Source organism: Dermacentor silvarum, chromosome 5 (genome assembly GCF_013339745.2).
Source record: "Dermacentor silvarum isolate Dsil-2018 chromosome 5, BIME_Dsil_1.4, whole genome shotgun sequence".
NCBI lineage: Eukaryota > Metazoa > Arthropoda > Arachnida > Ixodida > Ixodidae > Dermacentor > Dermacentor silvarum.
The window spans coordinates 32254977-32274253 of NC_051158.1; the positions used below are offsets into that span (position 1 = coordinate 32254977).

The following is a 19277-nucleotide window of genomic DNA, read 5'->3' on the forward strand; positions in this document are numbered from 1 at the left end:
TGACGTTTGCCGTCGCTTGGAGATAGTAATATTATTTTTGTGCATTCTCTCTAACTTGATAATTAGCCCTAATTAATTAATCTACTTCTCCATTGTTGTAATTAGATTGAAAATGTCAATGAGATAATTGTAGAGTAACAAGAAAAATACCCGACACAGCTTTCTGTTGCTCAATACCTGCTACATAAAAGTGTTTCTCCCAGAGTAAGAAATGCTCGCGAATATACGCAAAGTTGCCGCGTGACTGGCCGCTCGAGGCACGTTGCGTGTATTGGCGGGCTTCTTTGACTCAGTGAGAGTAAGGAATAAGGAAACTCAGAGGTCTTGTAGTGGGCTGACTTTTGGAGACGCGGGAAAAATAAAAATAAAAACGCGATGGAAATGGCTTGACAAGAGTTGGCTTGTGTAAGCTTGCTGCGGTGACGTCATGCTCCAGCGCAGGTGGTTGAGAAGTGCACAAAGGTCAATTTGATCGCTGCGGCAGCCGCGCTTCCTCACTCCAGCGTTTTGATAGCGAGTTTCCGCGGTCATCGAGTGAGATGTGTCCATGATTGCTTCGGCGTGCATGACACCATGTCTGTTATTTATTAAGTATGCCTATGTTTACAAGTTTATAGGGCCGATAAAACTACTATCGTTATTTCGTACAGCTGTCTATTAATTTCCTATCGCACTCGATGCTTCGCGTTTCGGGCGAAACTGACCTTTTCAGCCACGGTTTTCTTATTTACGAAGGCAAATAGCAACGGCTCCTCATGCAACAGTTGTTAGTAGCACTAGCAGTAGTAACAGTAATAGTAGCAGTAATCACCGGTAAGATAAGGACGCAGGCCACGAACGCGTAGTACAAGGCTGGTGCCACATTGTTTCAGGGATCCGCCCGTTAGCAAACGATATAAATGATCGTAAATTTAGAAGCATTTCGATCAAGTAAAATATCAGTTCGGGCTACTAAGTCTTACTTCTGCAAGTCGAAATCGCAAACAAGGCACATACAGAGAACACAATGTACGTGCCCTTTATTCACGTCTTCTCTCGCGCCGTTGGTTTTTTTTTTTTTGCAGTGTGACCCGCCTACGAGCTTAAATCAAGCTTCTCATTAGTACCATGACGTAGACTTATGAAGCTCGAAAGCGCTGGGCGAAAGCCGGAAAGCTGAGCGTGCCGTCACTTTCTCACACGTTGCAACGCACCTGGGCAGCTCCGGCCATTTGCTTTTCCGATGCTTTTCATTCTACGTACGCGCCACGGGTTTGCAGTGTGTTAGGGAGAATCACCTCGTCTCCCAGTCGGAAAGATGGAGCCCCACGTAAGAGACATTCGTGTGGTGGGTGCGGTATCCGGACGATCCGCCCGTGACGGCGCCGCCCTCTGTCGGTTGCACAGTTTTGCAACGAAGTCGGCGTTAGAGATCTTGATGACGCAGGACAGCAGTGCCCAGGGCGGGAAAAGGGCTGAAGCGTAATCCATCACACGTACGCCAAGGGGATTGAAAAAGATGAATGCGTAACCTGCAAGCATACGTGTACATTTAGTACAATAGTTTTTTTTTAACAGCGAAGCGCTTCTAGCTAACCGTAAATAGTTGCGCCTGTTGTCGCAAAACTTCGCCGAGTTATGACGTCACTGCGTTGCCTAGCAACCACCTCGCGGAGCGGCGTATGCCTTGCCTCCTCTCCGTGCCGTGCACAGGTTGCCTTGACATAGGACGTTAAGGAGAGGGAAGAGAGCATGCTCGCGGCGCGCAGCATGCTCCGGGGGGGGGGGGGGGAAGAGAAAGTGAGAGCGAGATAGAGAGAGAAACAAATTGTAGCAGCACCAACGAGGCAACGTGCAGAGCTGCTGCCGATGCCACCCGCGTTGCCTAGCCGCGCATGCGCCGAAGTAGTAGCGATGACGTCACCTCGCGTTGCCTAGTAACCGCCGGCGCAGTGCGCGCTCGCTTCGCTCGACACAGACACGGCTCCTGCCTGCCTGCGTTTGTGGCATGCCAGCAACGCGGACGCTCGTAGGCGCCGACGCGTCCAGCGCTAGTCACGCGAAATGTCGCGAAAGGGAAGGTACCTCCGAAAATGATCGCTCGAGAATACCTTCCCTACATGCGTAGTTAAGTTAAACCAAGTTAAGACCTAGCAGTAGCAGCCAGTAAGACTTGAGGAATGACACTTTCGCTGCGCCTACGCTTTGCACGACCGAGTGCAAACTTCCCGATTTTTTTTAGTGTTCACACATTTATTGTTTGTTTTTCTAATGCATTAGCATTATGAGTGTCAAAGTGGAAAAGAAAAGACTGCGTATGAAGTCGGTTACGTGGTAGAAGTAGAGAGGGGATACAATAGCTTAGAAGAGCGTGTATGTGCGTATGTGGATGTAATACAAATATACGGTGTGTCCCAGCTAACGCTAGCCAAGCTGTTCAACGAAAATAGAGATTTCAGAAAACACGGGGCATGATACAATCATACGACCTTGCGTGTTCGGTCGGCACAGGTCTAATGACCGAACACCGTAGGTCCTAAAATCGTATCTTGCGCCATGTTATTTATAACTTTATTTTTCGTTCAGTGCCTTGGATAACAAGTTGGTAGACCCCTATATATATATAGTGAATGAGAAGACAGAAAACCGAGGGGGGCGATTTTCATTAGTCATGTCATAAGAAGCCAACAAAAAAATTCACAAGAACACCGAAGAGGAAATTATCTGCAGTTCCTTAGTGAATTACAGAAACAATAAATAAATGAAAATCAAAGTGTGTAAAAAAATGCAGAGCCCTTTTCCTGTCGAGAAAAGGGGGGTAAGCGAAGCTTGTGGCAAGACGACGCTGTCGCAGGCGTTCCGCTTTCTTTGCCCTAAACTAAGGGTCGGCGGCTCTTCGCTGCCGTTTGGCCTCAAGATCGCGATCCCGCAACTCAGGGTCCGCGGCTCTTCGCCGACGTTTCGCCTGGGCTTCGGAAGCCCTCACGCTAGAATCGAACGACAAGCTTCGCTTACGTACCCTCATTTTCGCAACAGCATAAGGGCTGGTGATTTTGTCTCTTTAGGTACCACGTGTGACAAGGGTAGTTCAAGGGTGCCTTACAGGTCCCCGAGCCCTCAGGGGTATGTGCCATTGAGCTTGGACCCTTTCTGCACTATCGCCCGGATCGGCCCACTTTTCAGCGTGAAGCGTTTTTCGGCGGCATCGGGCATAAGGCCGCGGGCCTGTTACGTTTGCCTGTTTCGCCTGTTTACACACACACACACACACACACACACACACACACACACACACACACACACACACACACACACACACACACACACACACACACACACACACACACATATATATATATATATATATATATATATATATATATATATATATATATATATATACTGAATGACCTCACCGGACTAAATCGTAGGATCACGGTAAATGTATGCGCATCAACGAAAAAATAATAGCACAGACAGTGGGCCAGATCACTTACGTCCCCGTGGGAGAAATCACAGATTTCGGTCTTTTGTTGCTATTACACTGCAGCTAAATAGACCTCGAGAAGGTGAGGCTGAGACATACGGTACAATCCAAGGAAAAAAAATATTTTTTTTTGTTTTACTGACAGGACGGTCCTGGTCATGCACACGCGGGTTCAGGCTAAGCTTAGTAATGAACGCCCGGGCTGGGCTCGGGCTTCGTAAAGCAGGCCTGGGCCGAAGAATCAGGCCCTTGCTGCGCTCGGCTCGGGGTGTCCGCTGCCAGCGTATCAGTGGCTTCATCTGAACGAAATTTATCTCAGGTACCTCTGAAAGCAGCGTCCAGATATGTCTTTATTGCTTTTTTTGCCATTATTTTTTTTTCTGGCGGTGGATGTGCTCTAAAGATACTGTGCAGATATTGCAGGCAAGCGGGCTGGGAGCGGGCCACGCAGTCTCGCACATGGATTGCTCTGTTCTTTCTGACGATGAGAACGAGTGTAAAACAAGGACAAAAAAAATTGCCCCCACCTCCCCGAAGGGAATCGTGAGGAAATGCGAATGCATTTCTTGCGCCGAGAGTACACGGCGTAGTAATTTTAATGGCGTAAATTAATGACGAGACGAGGATTTGTACCGTAACCATTTATTTACACACTCATCAGCACCTGTTTGTGTTGTCATTGTACCTGACGGCCATAATTACAGCCTTGTGGTCGCTAAAGTGTACAGTCAAAGGGTCTTTGAGAAGCATGCGCACGTCACAGTTTCGGGTAAAGGCGAGATCAATGCAACTTCCGTGAATGGTAGTCGGACACTTGTCGGACTCGGCGGAGGCACACTGCGTAGAGTACTTTGTCGGCATGTACTCCACCAACCACTCGCCGGTCTTCTTTCTCACGTCCACGTTAAAGTCACCAACCAAGACGACGGGGTCAGATACTTTGGAGCGCACACACACACACTTTCCATAGCCGCGTCCATTTGCGCGGCAACGGCGCATCACGCGCTCTTCGCTTCGCAGCCTTGTCTTCCGCTTCTTCTCCTCCGGTTGATGATGACGTTGAAGCTACTGCAGTGACGTCACCTCCAGCGAGAGGTGTAACGCTCGGGTTGGATTGTAGTACACTTCTTGCTAGGGGTACCGTTGCCGTCAGACATTCGCCTTCACCGACTTCTGCCATCGCCTTGAGAGGCACCCAGCCAGCGAACGGTCGAGTGAGGCGCGCGCTTCACTCCATTTATATAGAGTAGTAGTAAGTGGTTCGTGGGAAAGGGAAAGGTTGGCGCTATCTTCTGCAGCCCTTGAGGGAGCACGGCTCAGCGCCACCATTTATATGTACGTGCGAGCGAGCGAACGGGAGAGTGGGGCGCAGGGAGGAGAGAGAGCGAACGGCGAGAGAAGGAGCGGCGAAGCACTGCACCTAGCCTCTCGTACACTCTCTCCACACGCGCGGGAGCTCCGCCGAGTTCCCGCGATGCGAGCGCCCTCACACGCCAGAGCGCGCTCCTCCTCTCTACTCACTCTCCGCTACTCCGCCCGCACCACAAGCTCCGGTTGCTAGGGGCGAGGATAAGCGCGCGCGCCCGCAGCTGTTGCTATGGGAGAGGGAGTGAGAGCGGAGAGATAACACCTGCCGGCGCGCGGACACCGATAGACGCCTGACATGCCCCGACTAAGAAATGCATTCGCATTTAAAACCATCAGCTACTAAGCACAGTATTGGCGCCAATGAATGGATACCCTGCTTGAATATTTTCTCTGTTGGAGAGAAATTCCGTATATAAAAAAACACACCTCAACATTCGCAATGATTTTTTATAGACGAGTTCGGGTTTTAACAATGTGCGAACTTGGAGAAGTTGGTAATTTGTAGTAAACTTTCGGGGGGAGGGGGAGGGGAGCGCATTCGGTCACCACCAAGAAAACTTGCACAACAAACCTATCGCAAGTTTACTATAATTTTGTGCATATCGAATCAATTGAAACGTGGGCTTTTTTTAATAGCAGATAAACCTCTTCGTTATAACTGTGTTCGACTGTACACCAAAATGAAGTAATCTGGTCTGTCCCCGACATGTCGGGAGAGCGTCTTACCAAGCAAATAAATCCAAAGAAACGCGCTGTACATGGCTCCTAGTTCCGTCAACGCCCGCTCAGCGATCAGGTACGCCATGCCTATCATCGCTGGGCCAGACAGCACGAACGTGGCGGAGATGAGAACTGCCAAAAGAGGAAAACAGACAAAAGTTAGAAATCAAGGGCCTAAAGGTTAGAGTACGCAACACCGGCTTCCGGTAGTAGCGCAATCAATCACCGAGATAAGCTTCCGGAGGAAGCTCTACTTTATGAAATGCAATTAAACTACCTACATGGGAACCTCGAACTCGTTTCCATCGGCACGAAATTTTAATCCAAAATTTACATTCTAACGAATAAATAGTAAATATTTTATTTACGCCTCTTACAAATCTTCAAAATTGAAGCACCAAATTGACAAAACAGAGCGATAAATAAGAATACCACAATTAAGTAAAGCGTTTGTGTGACGCATCAAAACTGGATAAGGATAGTGTGCAACGTTTTGAGGCGATTGCCGGGATCCCATCGAATGTTCGCTGTAGCGTCATGAAGCAGTGGTCGCTTTCCGATTGGTGATAGGCTTTTAAGAAAGCTTCGTCACCAGGTATTACCTGGTTAATGAGCCAGGGCTCGAGAACGATTGCCGCTATCACCACGTGTGCTGAAAGACTTTCATTGGCCTAGCTCTAATGCCTTGCAGTTTGCCTTCTTCCTAAGTTTAAATGATTAAAGGACAATCATTTTGTTCCTCCTTCTTGAAGGTCGCAGCTATATAAGATATTTATCATCGCATTTCAGCGGTACATACAGGCAGTACCGAAACCGAGTGCACCGGAAGCACAGAAAACGCGGCCCCACTATCATATCAGACGGAATTACAGCGTGACAACAAACGCGAGGAAGTTTGAAGCGCAATGTCTCGGCCAGTCGCTGCTGATACGGCACGTTTTGCCAGGCAAGCATGTGTAGCTGTGTGTTCATCAGAATTTGGCACAACCTATCACTCAAACTAAGCCCTACACTTCTCTACTGAACGTTGCCATCTGACAAACAGTGAGTTGCGCACGGTCTCCCTATTGCCTCGATTGAGCTTTGGGATTCGATGATGATTACCTCAAAATAGTTTCGACTTTCAGGATAAAAAAACGGGTCATATATATTTCTCATTCGTTAATAGTTCGAATAACCAATTAGACAATCACATCTTAATAGACATCATTGGAAATACATAATTCCCACCATAAACAAACGCATTAATAATATTTTGTTAGTCTTCTGAAGCTCATGTGATAGCGGCAAAGTACGTCCACCTCGCCTAAGAACTGGAAGAACTCCTGTGCAAGATAAGCCGCGTTCGCTGGACTCATTACTTTGGCAGGCGAAGCTTGTATTGCCTCACAAGTTTTGGCGGTGGTAATGGCGGCAGTGGTGAAGGTGTCACGCTAGAACCCTATCGGAAACCTGTCGAAAACTCGCGTCTCGTTCACTTGGTATATATCAAAATTGGCATGGAAGGGTATGAATGTATGACTACCCTGAGTGATAGGTCATGACATCAGTAACATGACATGCTTGTCAGTTCCGTCAAGATTAACGATAATAAAATCACGTGTGGCGCATACCCGCATTGGTTATGCGAGTATGAGCCAGGGACAAGAAAGAAAGAAGGAAAGAAAGAAATTCGGCGTCCGGATGGCAAGGCCACCGCCTGGTGTGTTTCGCCGAAGAGCAGGCTGCGTTTGAGCAACGGTGCCATGAACTCGCTCGGGAGGGGGCTCGTCGTCGAAGGGCCGATTCTAGCGTGAGGGCTTCCGAAGCCCAGGCGAAACTTCAGCGAAGAGCCGCGGACGCTTAGTTTAGGGTAAACAAAGCGGAACGCCTGAGACGGTGTCGTCTGGGCACAAGCTTCGCTTACCCCCATTTTCTGGACAGGGGAAGGGCTGGCAATTTCCACAGCGAAGCTGTTAAGGCCTCACTCTTCGATAGTTGCGTCCAGCAATAGAAAAAAAAAAAAACTCTCATTGGCCGTATGCTGTATGTGCGAGTGAAAGCGCGCGAGGGCGAGGGACGCGCGCTTTCACGGGGGAGGGAACGCACGGCGGAGAGCAAACGCGACCTCTCAGTGGAAAGAGAGCGGTGGGCGAGGAGGACATCAAGGTACCCTAGATTGTGCGTGTGCGTGCCTGCTCTCCCACTGCGGCGCATGGGCGCAGCCCTGCCGGCCTCTGCCGCGGACTCTCTCTAGGCTCTCGCCCGCCTCTCCCCTAACAGTGTCGACAACGGCGTGTAGCCGTACCGTCACCTAGCCAGCATTTTGACAGCGGTTGTGTGCGGTCACACAAACAACGCGCACAATTGTTGTCGACGGCGGCGGCCTTTTGCCAGCGTTCTCACCAAACGCGCGCGGCGTTGGTGAGAACCAATCTGTTTATGAAGAACGTGCCAACCTTTGCCGTACACCCTATGGCGGTGTACCGTATAGCGACCATAAGGCCATGGTCCCTGTAGTCAGTAAATAAATGGAAACCACCGGTTCACATATATTTCTCATTCTTTAATAGTTCGAATAACCAATTACACCATCACATCTTAATAGTCATCATTGGAAATACATATTCCCACCATAGTACAACATCGCTGGTCTTCCATCTCCACCCCAGTGGAAGGGCTGACATTTTTTTTAAAACTACCGCTACGCATGTGCTGGGTGAAGGCTCTCTTCTATACCGAATTACGAATTGATACAGCAAAGGTTTCCTAGCTATCTTCCGTGCAACAATATACAGGTTGTCCCAATTATAATGCACAAAGATTTAAAGCTGGACAGAACCAAGGCAATGTTGTTTGCCATCGCTTAATAAATAGTCTTAATTATTTACTCAACCTCTCAAATATTATAATTACACGAAAATTGTCAATGAGAAATTTGTAGAGAAACATGAGAAACTCCCGATACAGCCTTGTGTTGCTGAATATGGGCTACATAAAAGTTTTTCCGAGCGTGAAAGACGCCCGCGAAGCCAAGCAAAATATCTCGAACGGCGAGCCGCGCGGCGATCTTGCGTGAATTCGCAGGATTCTTTCACGCTCGGAAAAGCACTTTTAGGTCGCACGTATTGAGCAACAGAAAGCTGTATCGGGGACTTTTTAGTGTTGCTCTACAATTTTCGCAGACACTTTCATCTAAATTTAATAATTCACAAGTTCCTTAATTAAGACTAATTATATAGTTAGGCGGAATGCAAAAGCCTATACGAGTATCTCCAAGCGACGGCAAAACAACATTACCTTGGTTCTGCCCAGCTACGTGACATTTGCATATCTTTAAATCATGGTGCATGATAGTTGGGACACCATGTACACGCCTTTTTAAGCGCATGCTTCTTTCAATAAAGCTTTGTAAAAGGATTCGGCTATTCCCCATACATTGACAATCAGAGTCGATTCGTTCTGAACATTTTTTTTTGTATTGTTGAAACGTAGGTTGGCAGATAACGCTCATTTTTGTGTTTACTGTCCCTTCAAAGTGACAAAAGCCTGTGAACTCACTGCAAGTCTCCTCCAGGAGTCCAGTGGGGCCGCAGTAGATCAGGCACCACGGACCGACGAACGCAAGGTAGAGAAGAAAGTCGAAAGCGAAGTGCGATAGCACGTAGAAGGTGCCGGTCAAACCGGTCATGAGCTGAACGTCGCGAGCGCCCCCCAGCCTCTCGGCGGCTGGAAACGAGGCGAACGCCGAGAAGGCCAGGGCGTACGTGAACGCGTAGAACATCCCCCACTTTATAACTGTGTGCAACACCGTGGTGTCGAGCAACACCATCTGAGAAACCTGCGCAGCGATTCGGGCCGTCGGTTGACGCGTCAGCAGGCGCAGCAGCGCCGTGTCTGCGAGGTTCAGAAGCACTGGCAAGGTGACCCAGTTCCTCGCGTCGACCATGAGGCGGATTCTGCGAGGGTTAGGAAAAAGTAGGAGCATAGAAACGTGACTGTCAAAGCCTAGCCAAGCGATAGCTTCGAGGTAGCATCTGGTGGTATGCGGCTTGGGCGCTTATGAGTTAATTGCAGCGTGAATTGTCGGTGATGCGGCGAATTGCCATGTGGGACTGCGCTCGGGGCATTCAGCCTCAGCGGCGACGAGATGAGAGACAGGCTGATCTGTTTTCTCAACACTTATGGTTATACCATGGAGTAATACATATAGAAGGGCCGACACTCCTATATTGCAATGCATATTGTACGGCCAAACAATGTCCCAGCAAGAAATGGGGCACAGCCTTTTTCTGTGCTCTCCACCTCCGCTTACTTCCTCACGTGTTCGAGGCTTTAAAAGGCACTCTCATTCCGTTCATTCTGCTCCAACTGATGGCGCCAAATGTGCGTGCCGCGCGTCAGTCCCCTCGAGAAATGAATGTGTTGAGAGCCGTTTCAGCTATGATAACAATATGTGACCGAAGGATGGGTTTCACCGTGGTCGCCGCTTGAAAAGAAATATAAATGCGGCGTGTTAAGAGATTGCGACTGAAGCCAGCAAATATTCAATCGGCTTATTTCGAGGAGTGAAATATCCTTGCGCGATAACGTGCGGCTTCACACGTTATCGGCCCAACACGGGATCGTCACGTCACAGCGCGTGGTAGGTTCTAGTTTCTTCCCTTCTGCAACCTAACTACGGCAGGGTAGCCAAATAATAACTATATATCGTCAACGAAACATTGCCGGCCAATATCCTTTGTCTGGGAAGTGAAGTGTTGGGCTGATACCGCGAGAGAAAAAAACCGAAGGGAACGGCTTCACAGAGAGTTCGCTTTCCAAGGCTGGCCGCAAGATTTAGAACTATCTCCTACATTATTTCCTTCCTTCGTGTTATGGCACCGACGCCGGCGATTGGCTCCGCAATCTGAAGGCCTGCATCATAAGGCCGCTTCGGTGCGTCACTTTCTGTTCCGTGAATGACGTTCCGTAGCAACCGCGAACGGCCTAGAAGTTTCACGTACACTTTTGCTGTAAAAAAACTGGAACACACAGTGTACAAATTCTCTTGACTGTGCCCGCTTCGTTCCCGTCCTGTAGCACTCTCTAAACCACCTACGACATCCGACACCAGCACGCCGACCCGTCTGTGTCTCTATAGTAGATTAATTATCTCACCGGTCTGGTTCTAGGACAATCACCATGGGGTAGGTGTGAACGTGCGTCGCCAAGTCGTCCATCACCAGGTCGTTGACGTCCGGTACCAGGCGGACGTTGCAACCTTCGGCCTCCACGAGAACCTGCAGCGCTCGACTCAAGTTGGCCGTGGATTTCGACTCCTGTAGTACGACGGTGTAGCCGGGAAAGTGGTACGCCAGGCGAACTTCCGTCGTTTCAGACAGCCGGTACAGCTTCGCATCCTCTTGCACTTCATTCGGCGCCTGCGAGGCCTGCGCGAAAATGAGGCACCAGTTGATCCAGGCGAATTTCCCACGATAGTGAAGATGTAGTGAAGGAATCGACGAAAATTGATATGGCCGGGTCATACATCGAAGATGAAGTGTCCCTACTGCACACCATAAAGTGGCCAAAATGTGTCAGCTTTTATCATTTTTCATTTGGCCAGTACTTAATAAGGTACCCGTACGGTTTACGCACGGTCTCCGAACCGTCTTTTTCTTACATCGTCATGAGCGATCGCATCTTCAATCTTCTATGCGAGCGAGTGAAATAAAACATAATTGTGAGCATATCGTAGGCAGTATTGCAATAGATGCTACGCAAAAGATTTCGCAGGAGCTCGCTATGTAGCGTCGTTTAGAGTTCCGCGAAGTGTAATCGGATGGCAGAACGAGTCCGTATATAAGGCGAGCAAATAGTGTCGTTCACATAATCATTTTCGCGTGACAAGGGCAGGATGACGGCGCGGCGAAGACGATGGCTTGGTAATGGCGGTGATAGTATGAAGACGATGTCTACAGCGATAAGTATGATAAGTGATTTATTGTACTTAGGCGGGGGAAGAAATATTTCGGCCTGTTGCGTTACGACACCGGCCGAACCCGAATGCCGTACTATGCCACGCAGCATCTCAAAGCCTTAGTCGCCACCTAGTGAAAGTAGTGTGGAAACTGGCTCCCTCTCGGATTAGTACGCATGCTTCTTAGCCATGTAATGTCAACCACGCGAACGGCGGTGCTAAGGTTCACATTTATTAACGCGTTTCATTCCTGGCATCTCTGGTACCAATGTAAACTAGCGCACTTGCTGTCAGGTTTTTAAGCTAATCGTTCCTATGTTGCGTGAGGCATACGGCAATCGTCTTAAACGGTCCCGAAACGCTTGGGGTAAATTTTGTAGACGCAGAGGGTACATCTACACTAGAACATTCGCGCCACAGTTTGTGCGAAGCGTCTCATATTAAGAGAGCTACGGACGATTACAAGTTACCCTCCTCCATAGCCAGCGTTTTCTCAACTCGTTCGCCGAGCGATCGAGGCTAATCTCCGCCTTCAGTGGCTCTGCGTCAAGATGGGACGTCGTGTCGTCTCGACACTCTCCGCCAGCCGCCTGGCACTCGTTCCCAAGCGAGAGCTATCGAAGTAGCGTGAGCTGCGAGCATTTTGTCGCAGCGCCGAGTCGACCCGGTATTTCGGTAACCACGGGCGAGCTGAGTGTTTTCACGAATGGGTGGAGGCGTAAATTACAGCCGTTCCATACTACTATTGCTGGGATGAAGGAGCTTTAGCGCAGACGTGCAGTCCCAGCGGAAAAAGATTAGCACAAGTGACTGGTGGCCGGAGCAGCCCATTCCATTTTCTAAAGCAGGGGTGGCCGTCAGAAAGCGCGTGGTGATTGGCCACTCCACTCACCAGTCACTTGTGCCATGTGTCGTGATTTTGCAGCCGGGGCCACAAGTCACATGGGCTCATATTTTTCCGCTGGGACTGTACGTGAGCAGTCTGATTGTCTGCATACCAGCCAAAAAGATACATAGCTAATATTGCTCTAAGCAAGTATAAAACATTTTAAACATACGGAAAAATTACGTGTTCCCGATTACGCTCCTGCCAAATATTTACACCAGCAGCAATTAAAGCAGAATACACTTGATTACCGCTATATTAGTTCTGTTTGGTTGAGCTCTGTGCCACCGGGTGGCTGCACCGTCCAGGCCATTCACGTTTGTGTCTCCGCTTATCCCGTAAAACGCCCAGGCCCAGTCAGCTTGCGCTTACGTTTACCCGAATACCGGACACGCAAAACGCTATTGTGTTATATAGTAATCCTTCGGTGTGAAATGACGGCCGCAAACGCGTAGATGCTGGTGCCGATCGGATACCTGACAACCAGCGTTGCAGCCACTTCGCTCGCGTGTTTGCCTTGCAAATGGACACGATGTCGAAGCTTGACATGTCGCCGACGGCTACGTTTGCAGTCCACAACGCAAGGGCTAAGCACGGCGCTCGCGAAAAGACAGATCGAGACCAACACAGACCACACAATTCGCCACAACACGGAGCACGTTGTAACGCAAGCAGACGACACTTGCTGTGTGCCGGAAGTGCTTGAATGTAGTAATACATTGTGCTTCTGCATTCTCTTTCTGATACTTTATTTTTATAGAAACAAATTAACATTTCAACTTTTACGAACAAAATTCGTCCACCATAATGCTGGAAATATCGATGGCGCGCTCGCCAATCAATCGGACAATTCGCCCTACTGACGTCATATGGTCAAACCACGTCACCTGGTCAGGGGTGGCTGAATACTCAGCCGAGTGGCGAGCTGCGATCGGTAGCCTTTTTAAAACATTATAATGAACTACACGTTCTACGCGGAGCACTTAGATGCTTCAATTAATTATCAGGACCTACCCTAACGTCTCAATACGTATGTACAAAATCGTCAAAATCGTTTCAGGATCCTTTTAATGTACCAGTTGTCAGAAAGCCAACTATGCTTCCGTCTGCAGCCTAATAGCGCAACGGGCTATAGTGCTTGGAGACCTAATTTATTGCCTACCATCAGACACGTGATGCTTCTTTTTACTGAAGAGGCCTGAAATGTGGCTAGACCAGAACCTGTCTACCGCAAGGTGCCAATTACGGAGCAACGAGCGCTTCGCGTTAAAATTGACGGTTCCTTCGCGCCAACTGCGACTTAATCTACACTGGCACATGACCTATAAAGAACCAATCAATATATAATCATTTGCGTACGCTTGTTCCGGAGGTCCGGAAGTAGAAGTGAGGACTACATGGTCATTAGCGCGCTTAGTCTCAACGTGCCCGTTGCCTCTGGTGTACGCTAGGCTGACCCATAAAGCGACACTGAGCAAACACGCCGCCTGCCGGCGCGATCGAGGTTCTGTGCTCTGTCGGCGCAGAATACTGCACACGAAGCAGCCCCATGGCGTGTGCCGCAGCGTCAATCAGAGCACCGACTGTCCACACTTATCATAAAACGTCATGTACGCCACCCTGGCATTCTTGTTGAAGCCCCGTGATAATGACAATTCAGAGTGCGACTATGGCCACTTCAGTTGGCATAAAGCAGTTTTTTCGCTGCACTGTCCCAAGTGCGTGTTTCGCACGAATGTACCGGTTGTACTAGCTATACAACGACTGCGCCGACTTGACCACCGCAACGTCGGTTTAGCTGCAGCCATGGTGAGAAAGAGAATCGCTGTCCTTTCGTTTCGGCGATTCACTCAAGATCCAAGTAGCACGGAGCAGTTGCAGTTCTGACAAGTGTATCTTGGTGGTGACGTTTGCAGAGAAGACATCGTGTACGTGCACCTGTGTCGGAAGCGTTTTGTCGAGAACAACTTCCTATTTATAATTTATGCAGGAAAATCTTTTCCGCCGCACCGTAGGTGTTCGTGTAAGCGAAGTTAGTCATCACCTGGAACACGAACTGCAGCAACAGCGGCAGCACGAACGACACGAGGAGGATTCCCCAACTCCGAGTCACGTAGGTCAGACGCTTGACGAACAACGCGTAGAAGCAGCGAGCCAGCGTTCGGTGTTGCTTGGACACCGAGCTACACAAGACGCTGACGACGTCCTCCCCTGCAGGCGGGCAGCATTCGGTGATGTTTGTTACGACAAGCTTCATAATGAGTAAAGATGTCTAATGCAAACTCTTCCAACGTTTCTACGCGAAACTCTAGTACTCCCTGTGAACAACTAACCATGTCCGGGAATTTTGGACATTGCCCCTTCGGCTATCCATCGAACTTCACCACAATGCGCCAGTGTTACAATCAATGGGCAACATCTTCAGAAAATGACGTTTCAAAAGACCACTTGAATGTCAACATCTTTCTTTCTATTAGCAACTTCGAGAGGGTGCGCTCTTTCATTAAGATGTACATTTACGGCACCGAGTCGTAACATCTTTGGTACGTTATAGGATAATTTTAATTGGTATTATAACACTGCTGTAACGTAGCAAGAAATTTTACGATAACTTGCTACGAATAAAAAAAATTGTTGAACACCTCTAAATCTCAACAAGTGAGACTATCAGGTTAACAAATCTGTAACCCAGCAAAGAAAAAGATATCACGATTGTGTAAACTACACCTAATGGTTCATCTGTAGCGGACAAATTTGATGCATTATGCCTCCCCCCCCCCCCCCCCCCATATGAAATATACCATCAATATGTGAGTAGAGCTTCTGCAAAACACTTGTAAACATTGTAACAAACTCCCGCAAGCTTGAAATTTATACACCGAATTTTTCCGCTTTTGACGCTGTAACGAAAGAAACGTACAGAACTACGGCGCCTGTTTCTCGTGGAAAGTTACATATTTGCAAACATCATGCCGCCATGTTTTTATCCACCAATCCTGGGCAAGCTTTGTCGAAAATTCCAGCCCTATGTCAAACACCTGCTTCCTTAGTAGAACATTTTCTCTGGCGAGTTGGCACGTAACTATGTAGGAAAACAGAAGTGCGAGCGGAACAATGACGAGACGAGTGCCTCCGTCCGAGCGTGTGTGTGTGCGCCAAAATGTCGAAGGGCTCTGGAGACATCTATAAAGTTTCGCAAACATTTCGTTTCATTACAGGGATCACAAGTAGATAGACATTGAGCCAACTTTTTATTCACTATTTTTCTATATTTGAGTAGAGTACCTCAAGAAAGTGCCAATATATTGATAGCACCTACTACTGCATGTAATAGTGCACGTATTAGCGTTTATACAGTGTCATATAGCTGTAAGAAAGCCGACCTAAGAAAAAGCTTTTATTGCAACTAAACCCGTCAGCCAACTCTTATGAGAGACACTAAAGAGAAGAAGAAAATAAGCTGAGCTGTTTAAGTAAATTACGCTTGTACAAGCTCGCCATGACGTCATAGATTTTGGCGCGTCATCTGCTCGGGCATAGTAAATTTTTTTACCAGTAAGATAAACTGCCCTTGCGTTCTAAACAAGGCAAATATGAAGACTATAAAATTTGGATACATATACAACAGCAGGACGCCCAAATTACGCGGAAAAAAAATTCAAATCCATGACGTCACGCTGTCCTACTAGCACTCTGGTTTCCGCAAGAAAGCCACAAAACAAATGTTTCACTCTTGCATTTTCTGATGCAGTAGTCGACGTCCTACCGGGAAGTTTTAAAAGATGGAGTTTTCACAGATACCTAATCAGACTAAACTGATGTACCATTTATATTTTTACTACTTTCAGAACACGCAGTAATGACTACGAGATGAGTGGTTAAGCACATTGTGCTGCGCGGATGAATAGTTAAAGCAGGTTGACATATACAGCTTGCCTTGTTCAGTTTCCATTCGTTTCGCTTCCGGTATCCAGTTCAAGTTTATCCTGTGAAAAAAAAGGAAAGGCACACACGTTAGCAGCGCCGATATTACTAATCTCCATTCCGAACGCAGCACGTAACTTTCTTAGCAAGGAACGTTTCTGACAGGAAACACTGACATGGATAGAATGGAGCAAGACACATGACAGTTCGACTTCACTCCTGTTGATGTCAGTGGGCATCTAACGACCTCCAGCAAACACGGTTTGCTAGGTTCCTTTAAATGTGTTTCACTACATTGCTTCACTTCCCGAAATCTCTCTCCACTCACTCTCTGGGAAGGGTAGCGTCACAATAATAGCGATTTATCGTAGTGCAGAAACACGCAGTCGGACAGAAAGAAAAACGACAGACGACCGCTCACAGCGCTGACAACATTTGCTTACACTTGCCAGTTATTTGCCGGTATTTTCTTTACAGTGATAGCTATTGTGGGCTCACTTCTCTGGTCGTTTTGATATCGTCGGATGTTTGTCGCTGTACTGCAACAATGCCTTGGAACAGACTAACTAGAAACTAGAAGCAAAAAGAATTATGCAGAAACGAGCGATGATGATGATCGATCCAAGAGACACGGCCGCTGGATAAAAAAAAAATGTCACAGTTTCGCCCTAAGGGCGAAGCAATGAATGCGATAGCAACACAGCAATGTCATACGAAGTAAGGTGAGCGGCTTTGGTAGCAATATGAATTGGTAAACATGAGCTGATTAAGTAAGCAGGTGTGCTGCGGCGTAAGTAGACCGACATGAAGAGAGACTCGATGACCACGAGAAGGCGCGTGTGAAACGGTGGTGTTGAGAAGCGCTGCCCGTGGGCAGCGCGTGCGAAGGAACACACCTGTAGCGCTGGACTGCCGATCCGGGCAGCATTGCATGTGTAGCGTGCGTTGGAAAATGTGGCCCGACTATTACTAACTGAACGAACAAGCGTGGTGTGAGCGCGCACAAACAAACATGAATAGATCACACTGAATGACTGCAGACAACGACCGTCAAAACTGTGGCAGCAAGCGGATACGCCACAGCGGCGAAGGTACGTGCGGTCTATCGCTTCAACGGAAACTGAGCGGCGAATGCACGGCGCATAAAGGTCAGAGCCGTGTGGAGAAAAGACGGTGCGAGCGAGCGACGAGCGCGGTTGTTGGCAGAGGGGAAGTGCGCCCCCCCCCCCCCCCCCCCGCTCCCTCCGGCGCTGGCGTCCCGCTTCCTTGCTTGCGCGTGGGAGATTGCAGTGCGTTCGCTCTCCGTGATAGCGCGCGTCCCCGCACGCTTCCGCTCGGGCATACGGCACGCGGCGAAGATTTTATCTATAGGGAACCTCACGGCGATGGCGACGGCGACGACGACGGCGACGCCGACGGCAGAAATCCGGTTGAAGTGTCCATATAATTGCTATCGCAATAAAAAAAGGGCGGCCTGCCGCGTCGGGCGCGCTGCTATTTGAGCGAACGGGACGGCCGTATAGATGCATTGTCGGCCGCTTGGCTGGGCCGAACGGCGCTAGCTGATGGACGGAACGCGTCGGCTTGCACGCGCGACGGTGTTCCAAGCGCGTTCCTGACGCATTTGCTGTGCCGATGCCAGACAACAGCCCCCGGCGTGTGGCGCCGCGGCGGATCACACCGTTTTCGATGCACGCGGCAGGACGCACCTTTTTTTAGGGGCAAAGCTCCTTAGGGTGTGGGTCGTTCCCTCCTCTAGCTGTAGTAGTAGCAGTAGTAGTAGTAGTAGTAGTAGTAGTAGTAGTAGTAGTAGTAGTAGTAGTATGTAGCCACCTGTAGTTTTATGAAGTGTTCACTAGATGGCGTTCACTGATAAAACTACCTTGAGTCTCTCGTTCCCGACGCGCGCTCTCTTTATCTCTCGTCCGTAGCTGCGGTTTACCCGAATGATCCCCCCGTGCTTCGCCAACTCATTATCATTCCCTTCGTGGATATGCTGTGATTTTTTTTATCCAGCGGCCGTGCAAGAGAATAACCCGAACGAACGAGCCATCGACAGTGCCCTTTTCCTAACCGCCCATCGCCGTAACTCGATTGCGTGATAGCACGCACCCTTTCCCTCGACGCGTTCCATCGTGTTCCCTCACCCCAAGTCAACAGGCAGCACCACCTAGCCAATTTGCCTAGGAAATGTTGTCCAAGTCTGACCACTGACCAACTACAAACGGCCGAAAGGGCCAGAGAAAGCTATTTCATGCAATGTCCCACCAGGATTACTAACACGAACCCGCATAGTGAATCTGTCTCAGCCACTAAACCGTTGCCCCTGCAAAGACTACTGCGCTTGGACAAAATCACGCGTGACTCCTTGACCGCCCTTTACGATTGGCTGACTCCATGCTGAGCTGCTTCTTGATGCAGAAGCGTCAAATGGCCCATTGAGCGAGAAAGCAGGCGTCTGTCGTCTGTAGCAGCGAAACGACACCTAAACTCGCATTGCCATTGGCTGCGACGCCACGTCGCGAGCGCGCCTCGACGGAGTTCCCATTGGCTGCTACGCCACGTCATGCGCTTCGGCGGAGTAGAGCGGGCGAAAGGGAACACCTGCTGCCCGTTAGCGTGCTAGGTTTTGCGTGAGGGGAGAAAGCACCGCCGCGACACCACGTCAACCTTCGCTCTCGACACGAGCGCTCGTCGATGGAGCAGACCGGGCGAAAGAGAACACCTGCTGCGTCTATAGCGCGCCAGGTGTTGCGTGAGGGGAGAGGGCATCGCCATATCGGTGGCAAGCGGCGTTGGCATCGCAGGCTGCTGCTGCTTTCTGGCTCGGGCAGCATGTACCGCTATGGTACACTACTCGCAGCGCAAACCTCGAAGGACCGCTCAGCGCCGTTCAATCAGACATTAATGCTTTCGCATTTACAACTCAAAAGTGCTTAGGTGTCCTCAGATATTTTATTAACCAAAGCCGA

At 49.1% G+C, this 19277-nt stretch overlaps 1 protein-coding gene across 1 annotated transcript; it reads right to left on the bottom strand.

The window, feature by feature from the left end:
• Positions 1 to 3601: 3601 nt before the first annotated feature.
• LOC125945668 (uncharacterized) lies at positions 3602 to 14638 on the bottom strand. The gene is made up of 5 exons (XM_049667888.1): positions 14426 to 14638; positions 10694 to 10965; positions 9095 to 9492; positions 5561 to 5686; positions 3602 to 3618 (listed from the first exon to the last, which is right to left on the bottom strand). The coding sequence occupies exons 1-5, from the start codon at positions 14636 to 14638 to the stop codon at positions 3602 to 3604; spliced, it is 1026 nt and encodes a 341-aa protein (XP_049523845.1).
• Positions 14639 to 19277: the final 4639 nt, after the last annotated feature.

What these genes read in the sequence shown, in the direction of transcription:
- LOC125945668 (XM_049667888.1), bottom strand. Translation starts at nt 14,638, where the DNA reads ATGAAGCTTGTCGTAACAAACATCACCGAATGCTGCCCGCCTGCAGGG. An exon ending in ATTGTCCTAGAACCAGACCG is followed by an intron (nt 9,493 to 10,693) that starts GTGAGATAATTA and finishes TAACCCTCGCAG; the next exon opens with AATCCGCCTCATGGTCGACG. An exon ending in ACTCCTGGAGGAGACTTGCA is followed by an intron (nt 5,687 to 9,094) that starts GTGAGTTCACAG and finishes CTCTTTTGGCAG; the next exon opens with TTCTCATCTCCGCCACGTTC.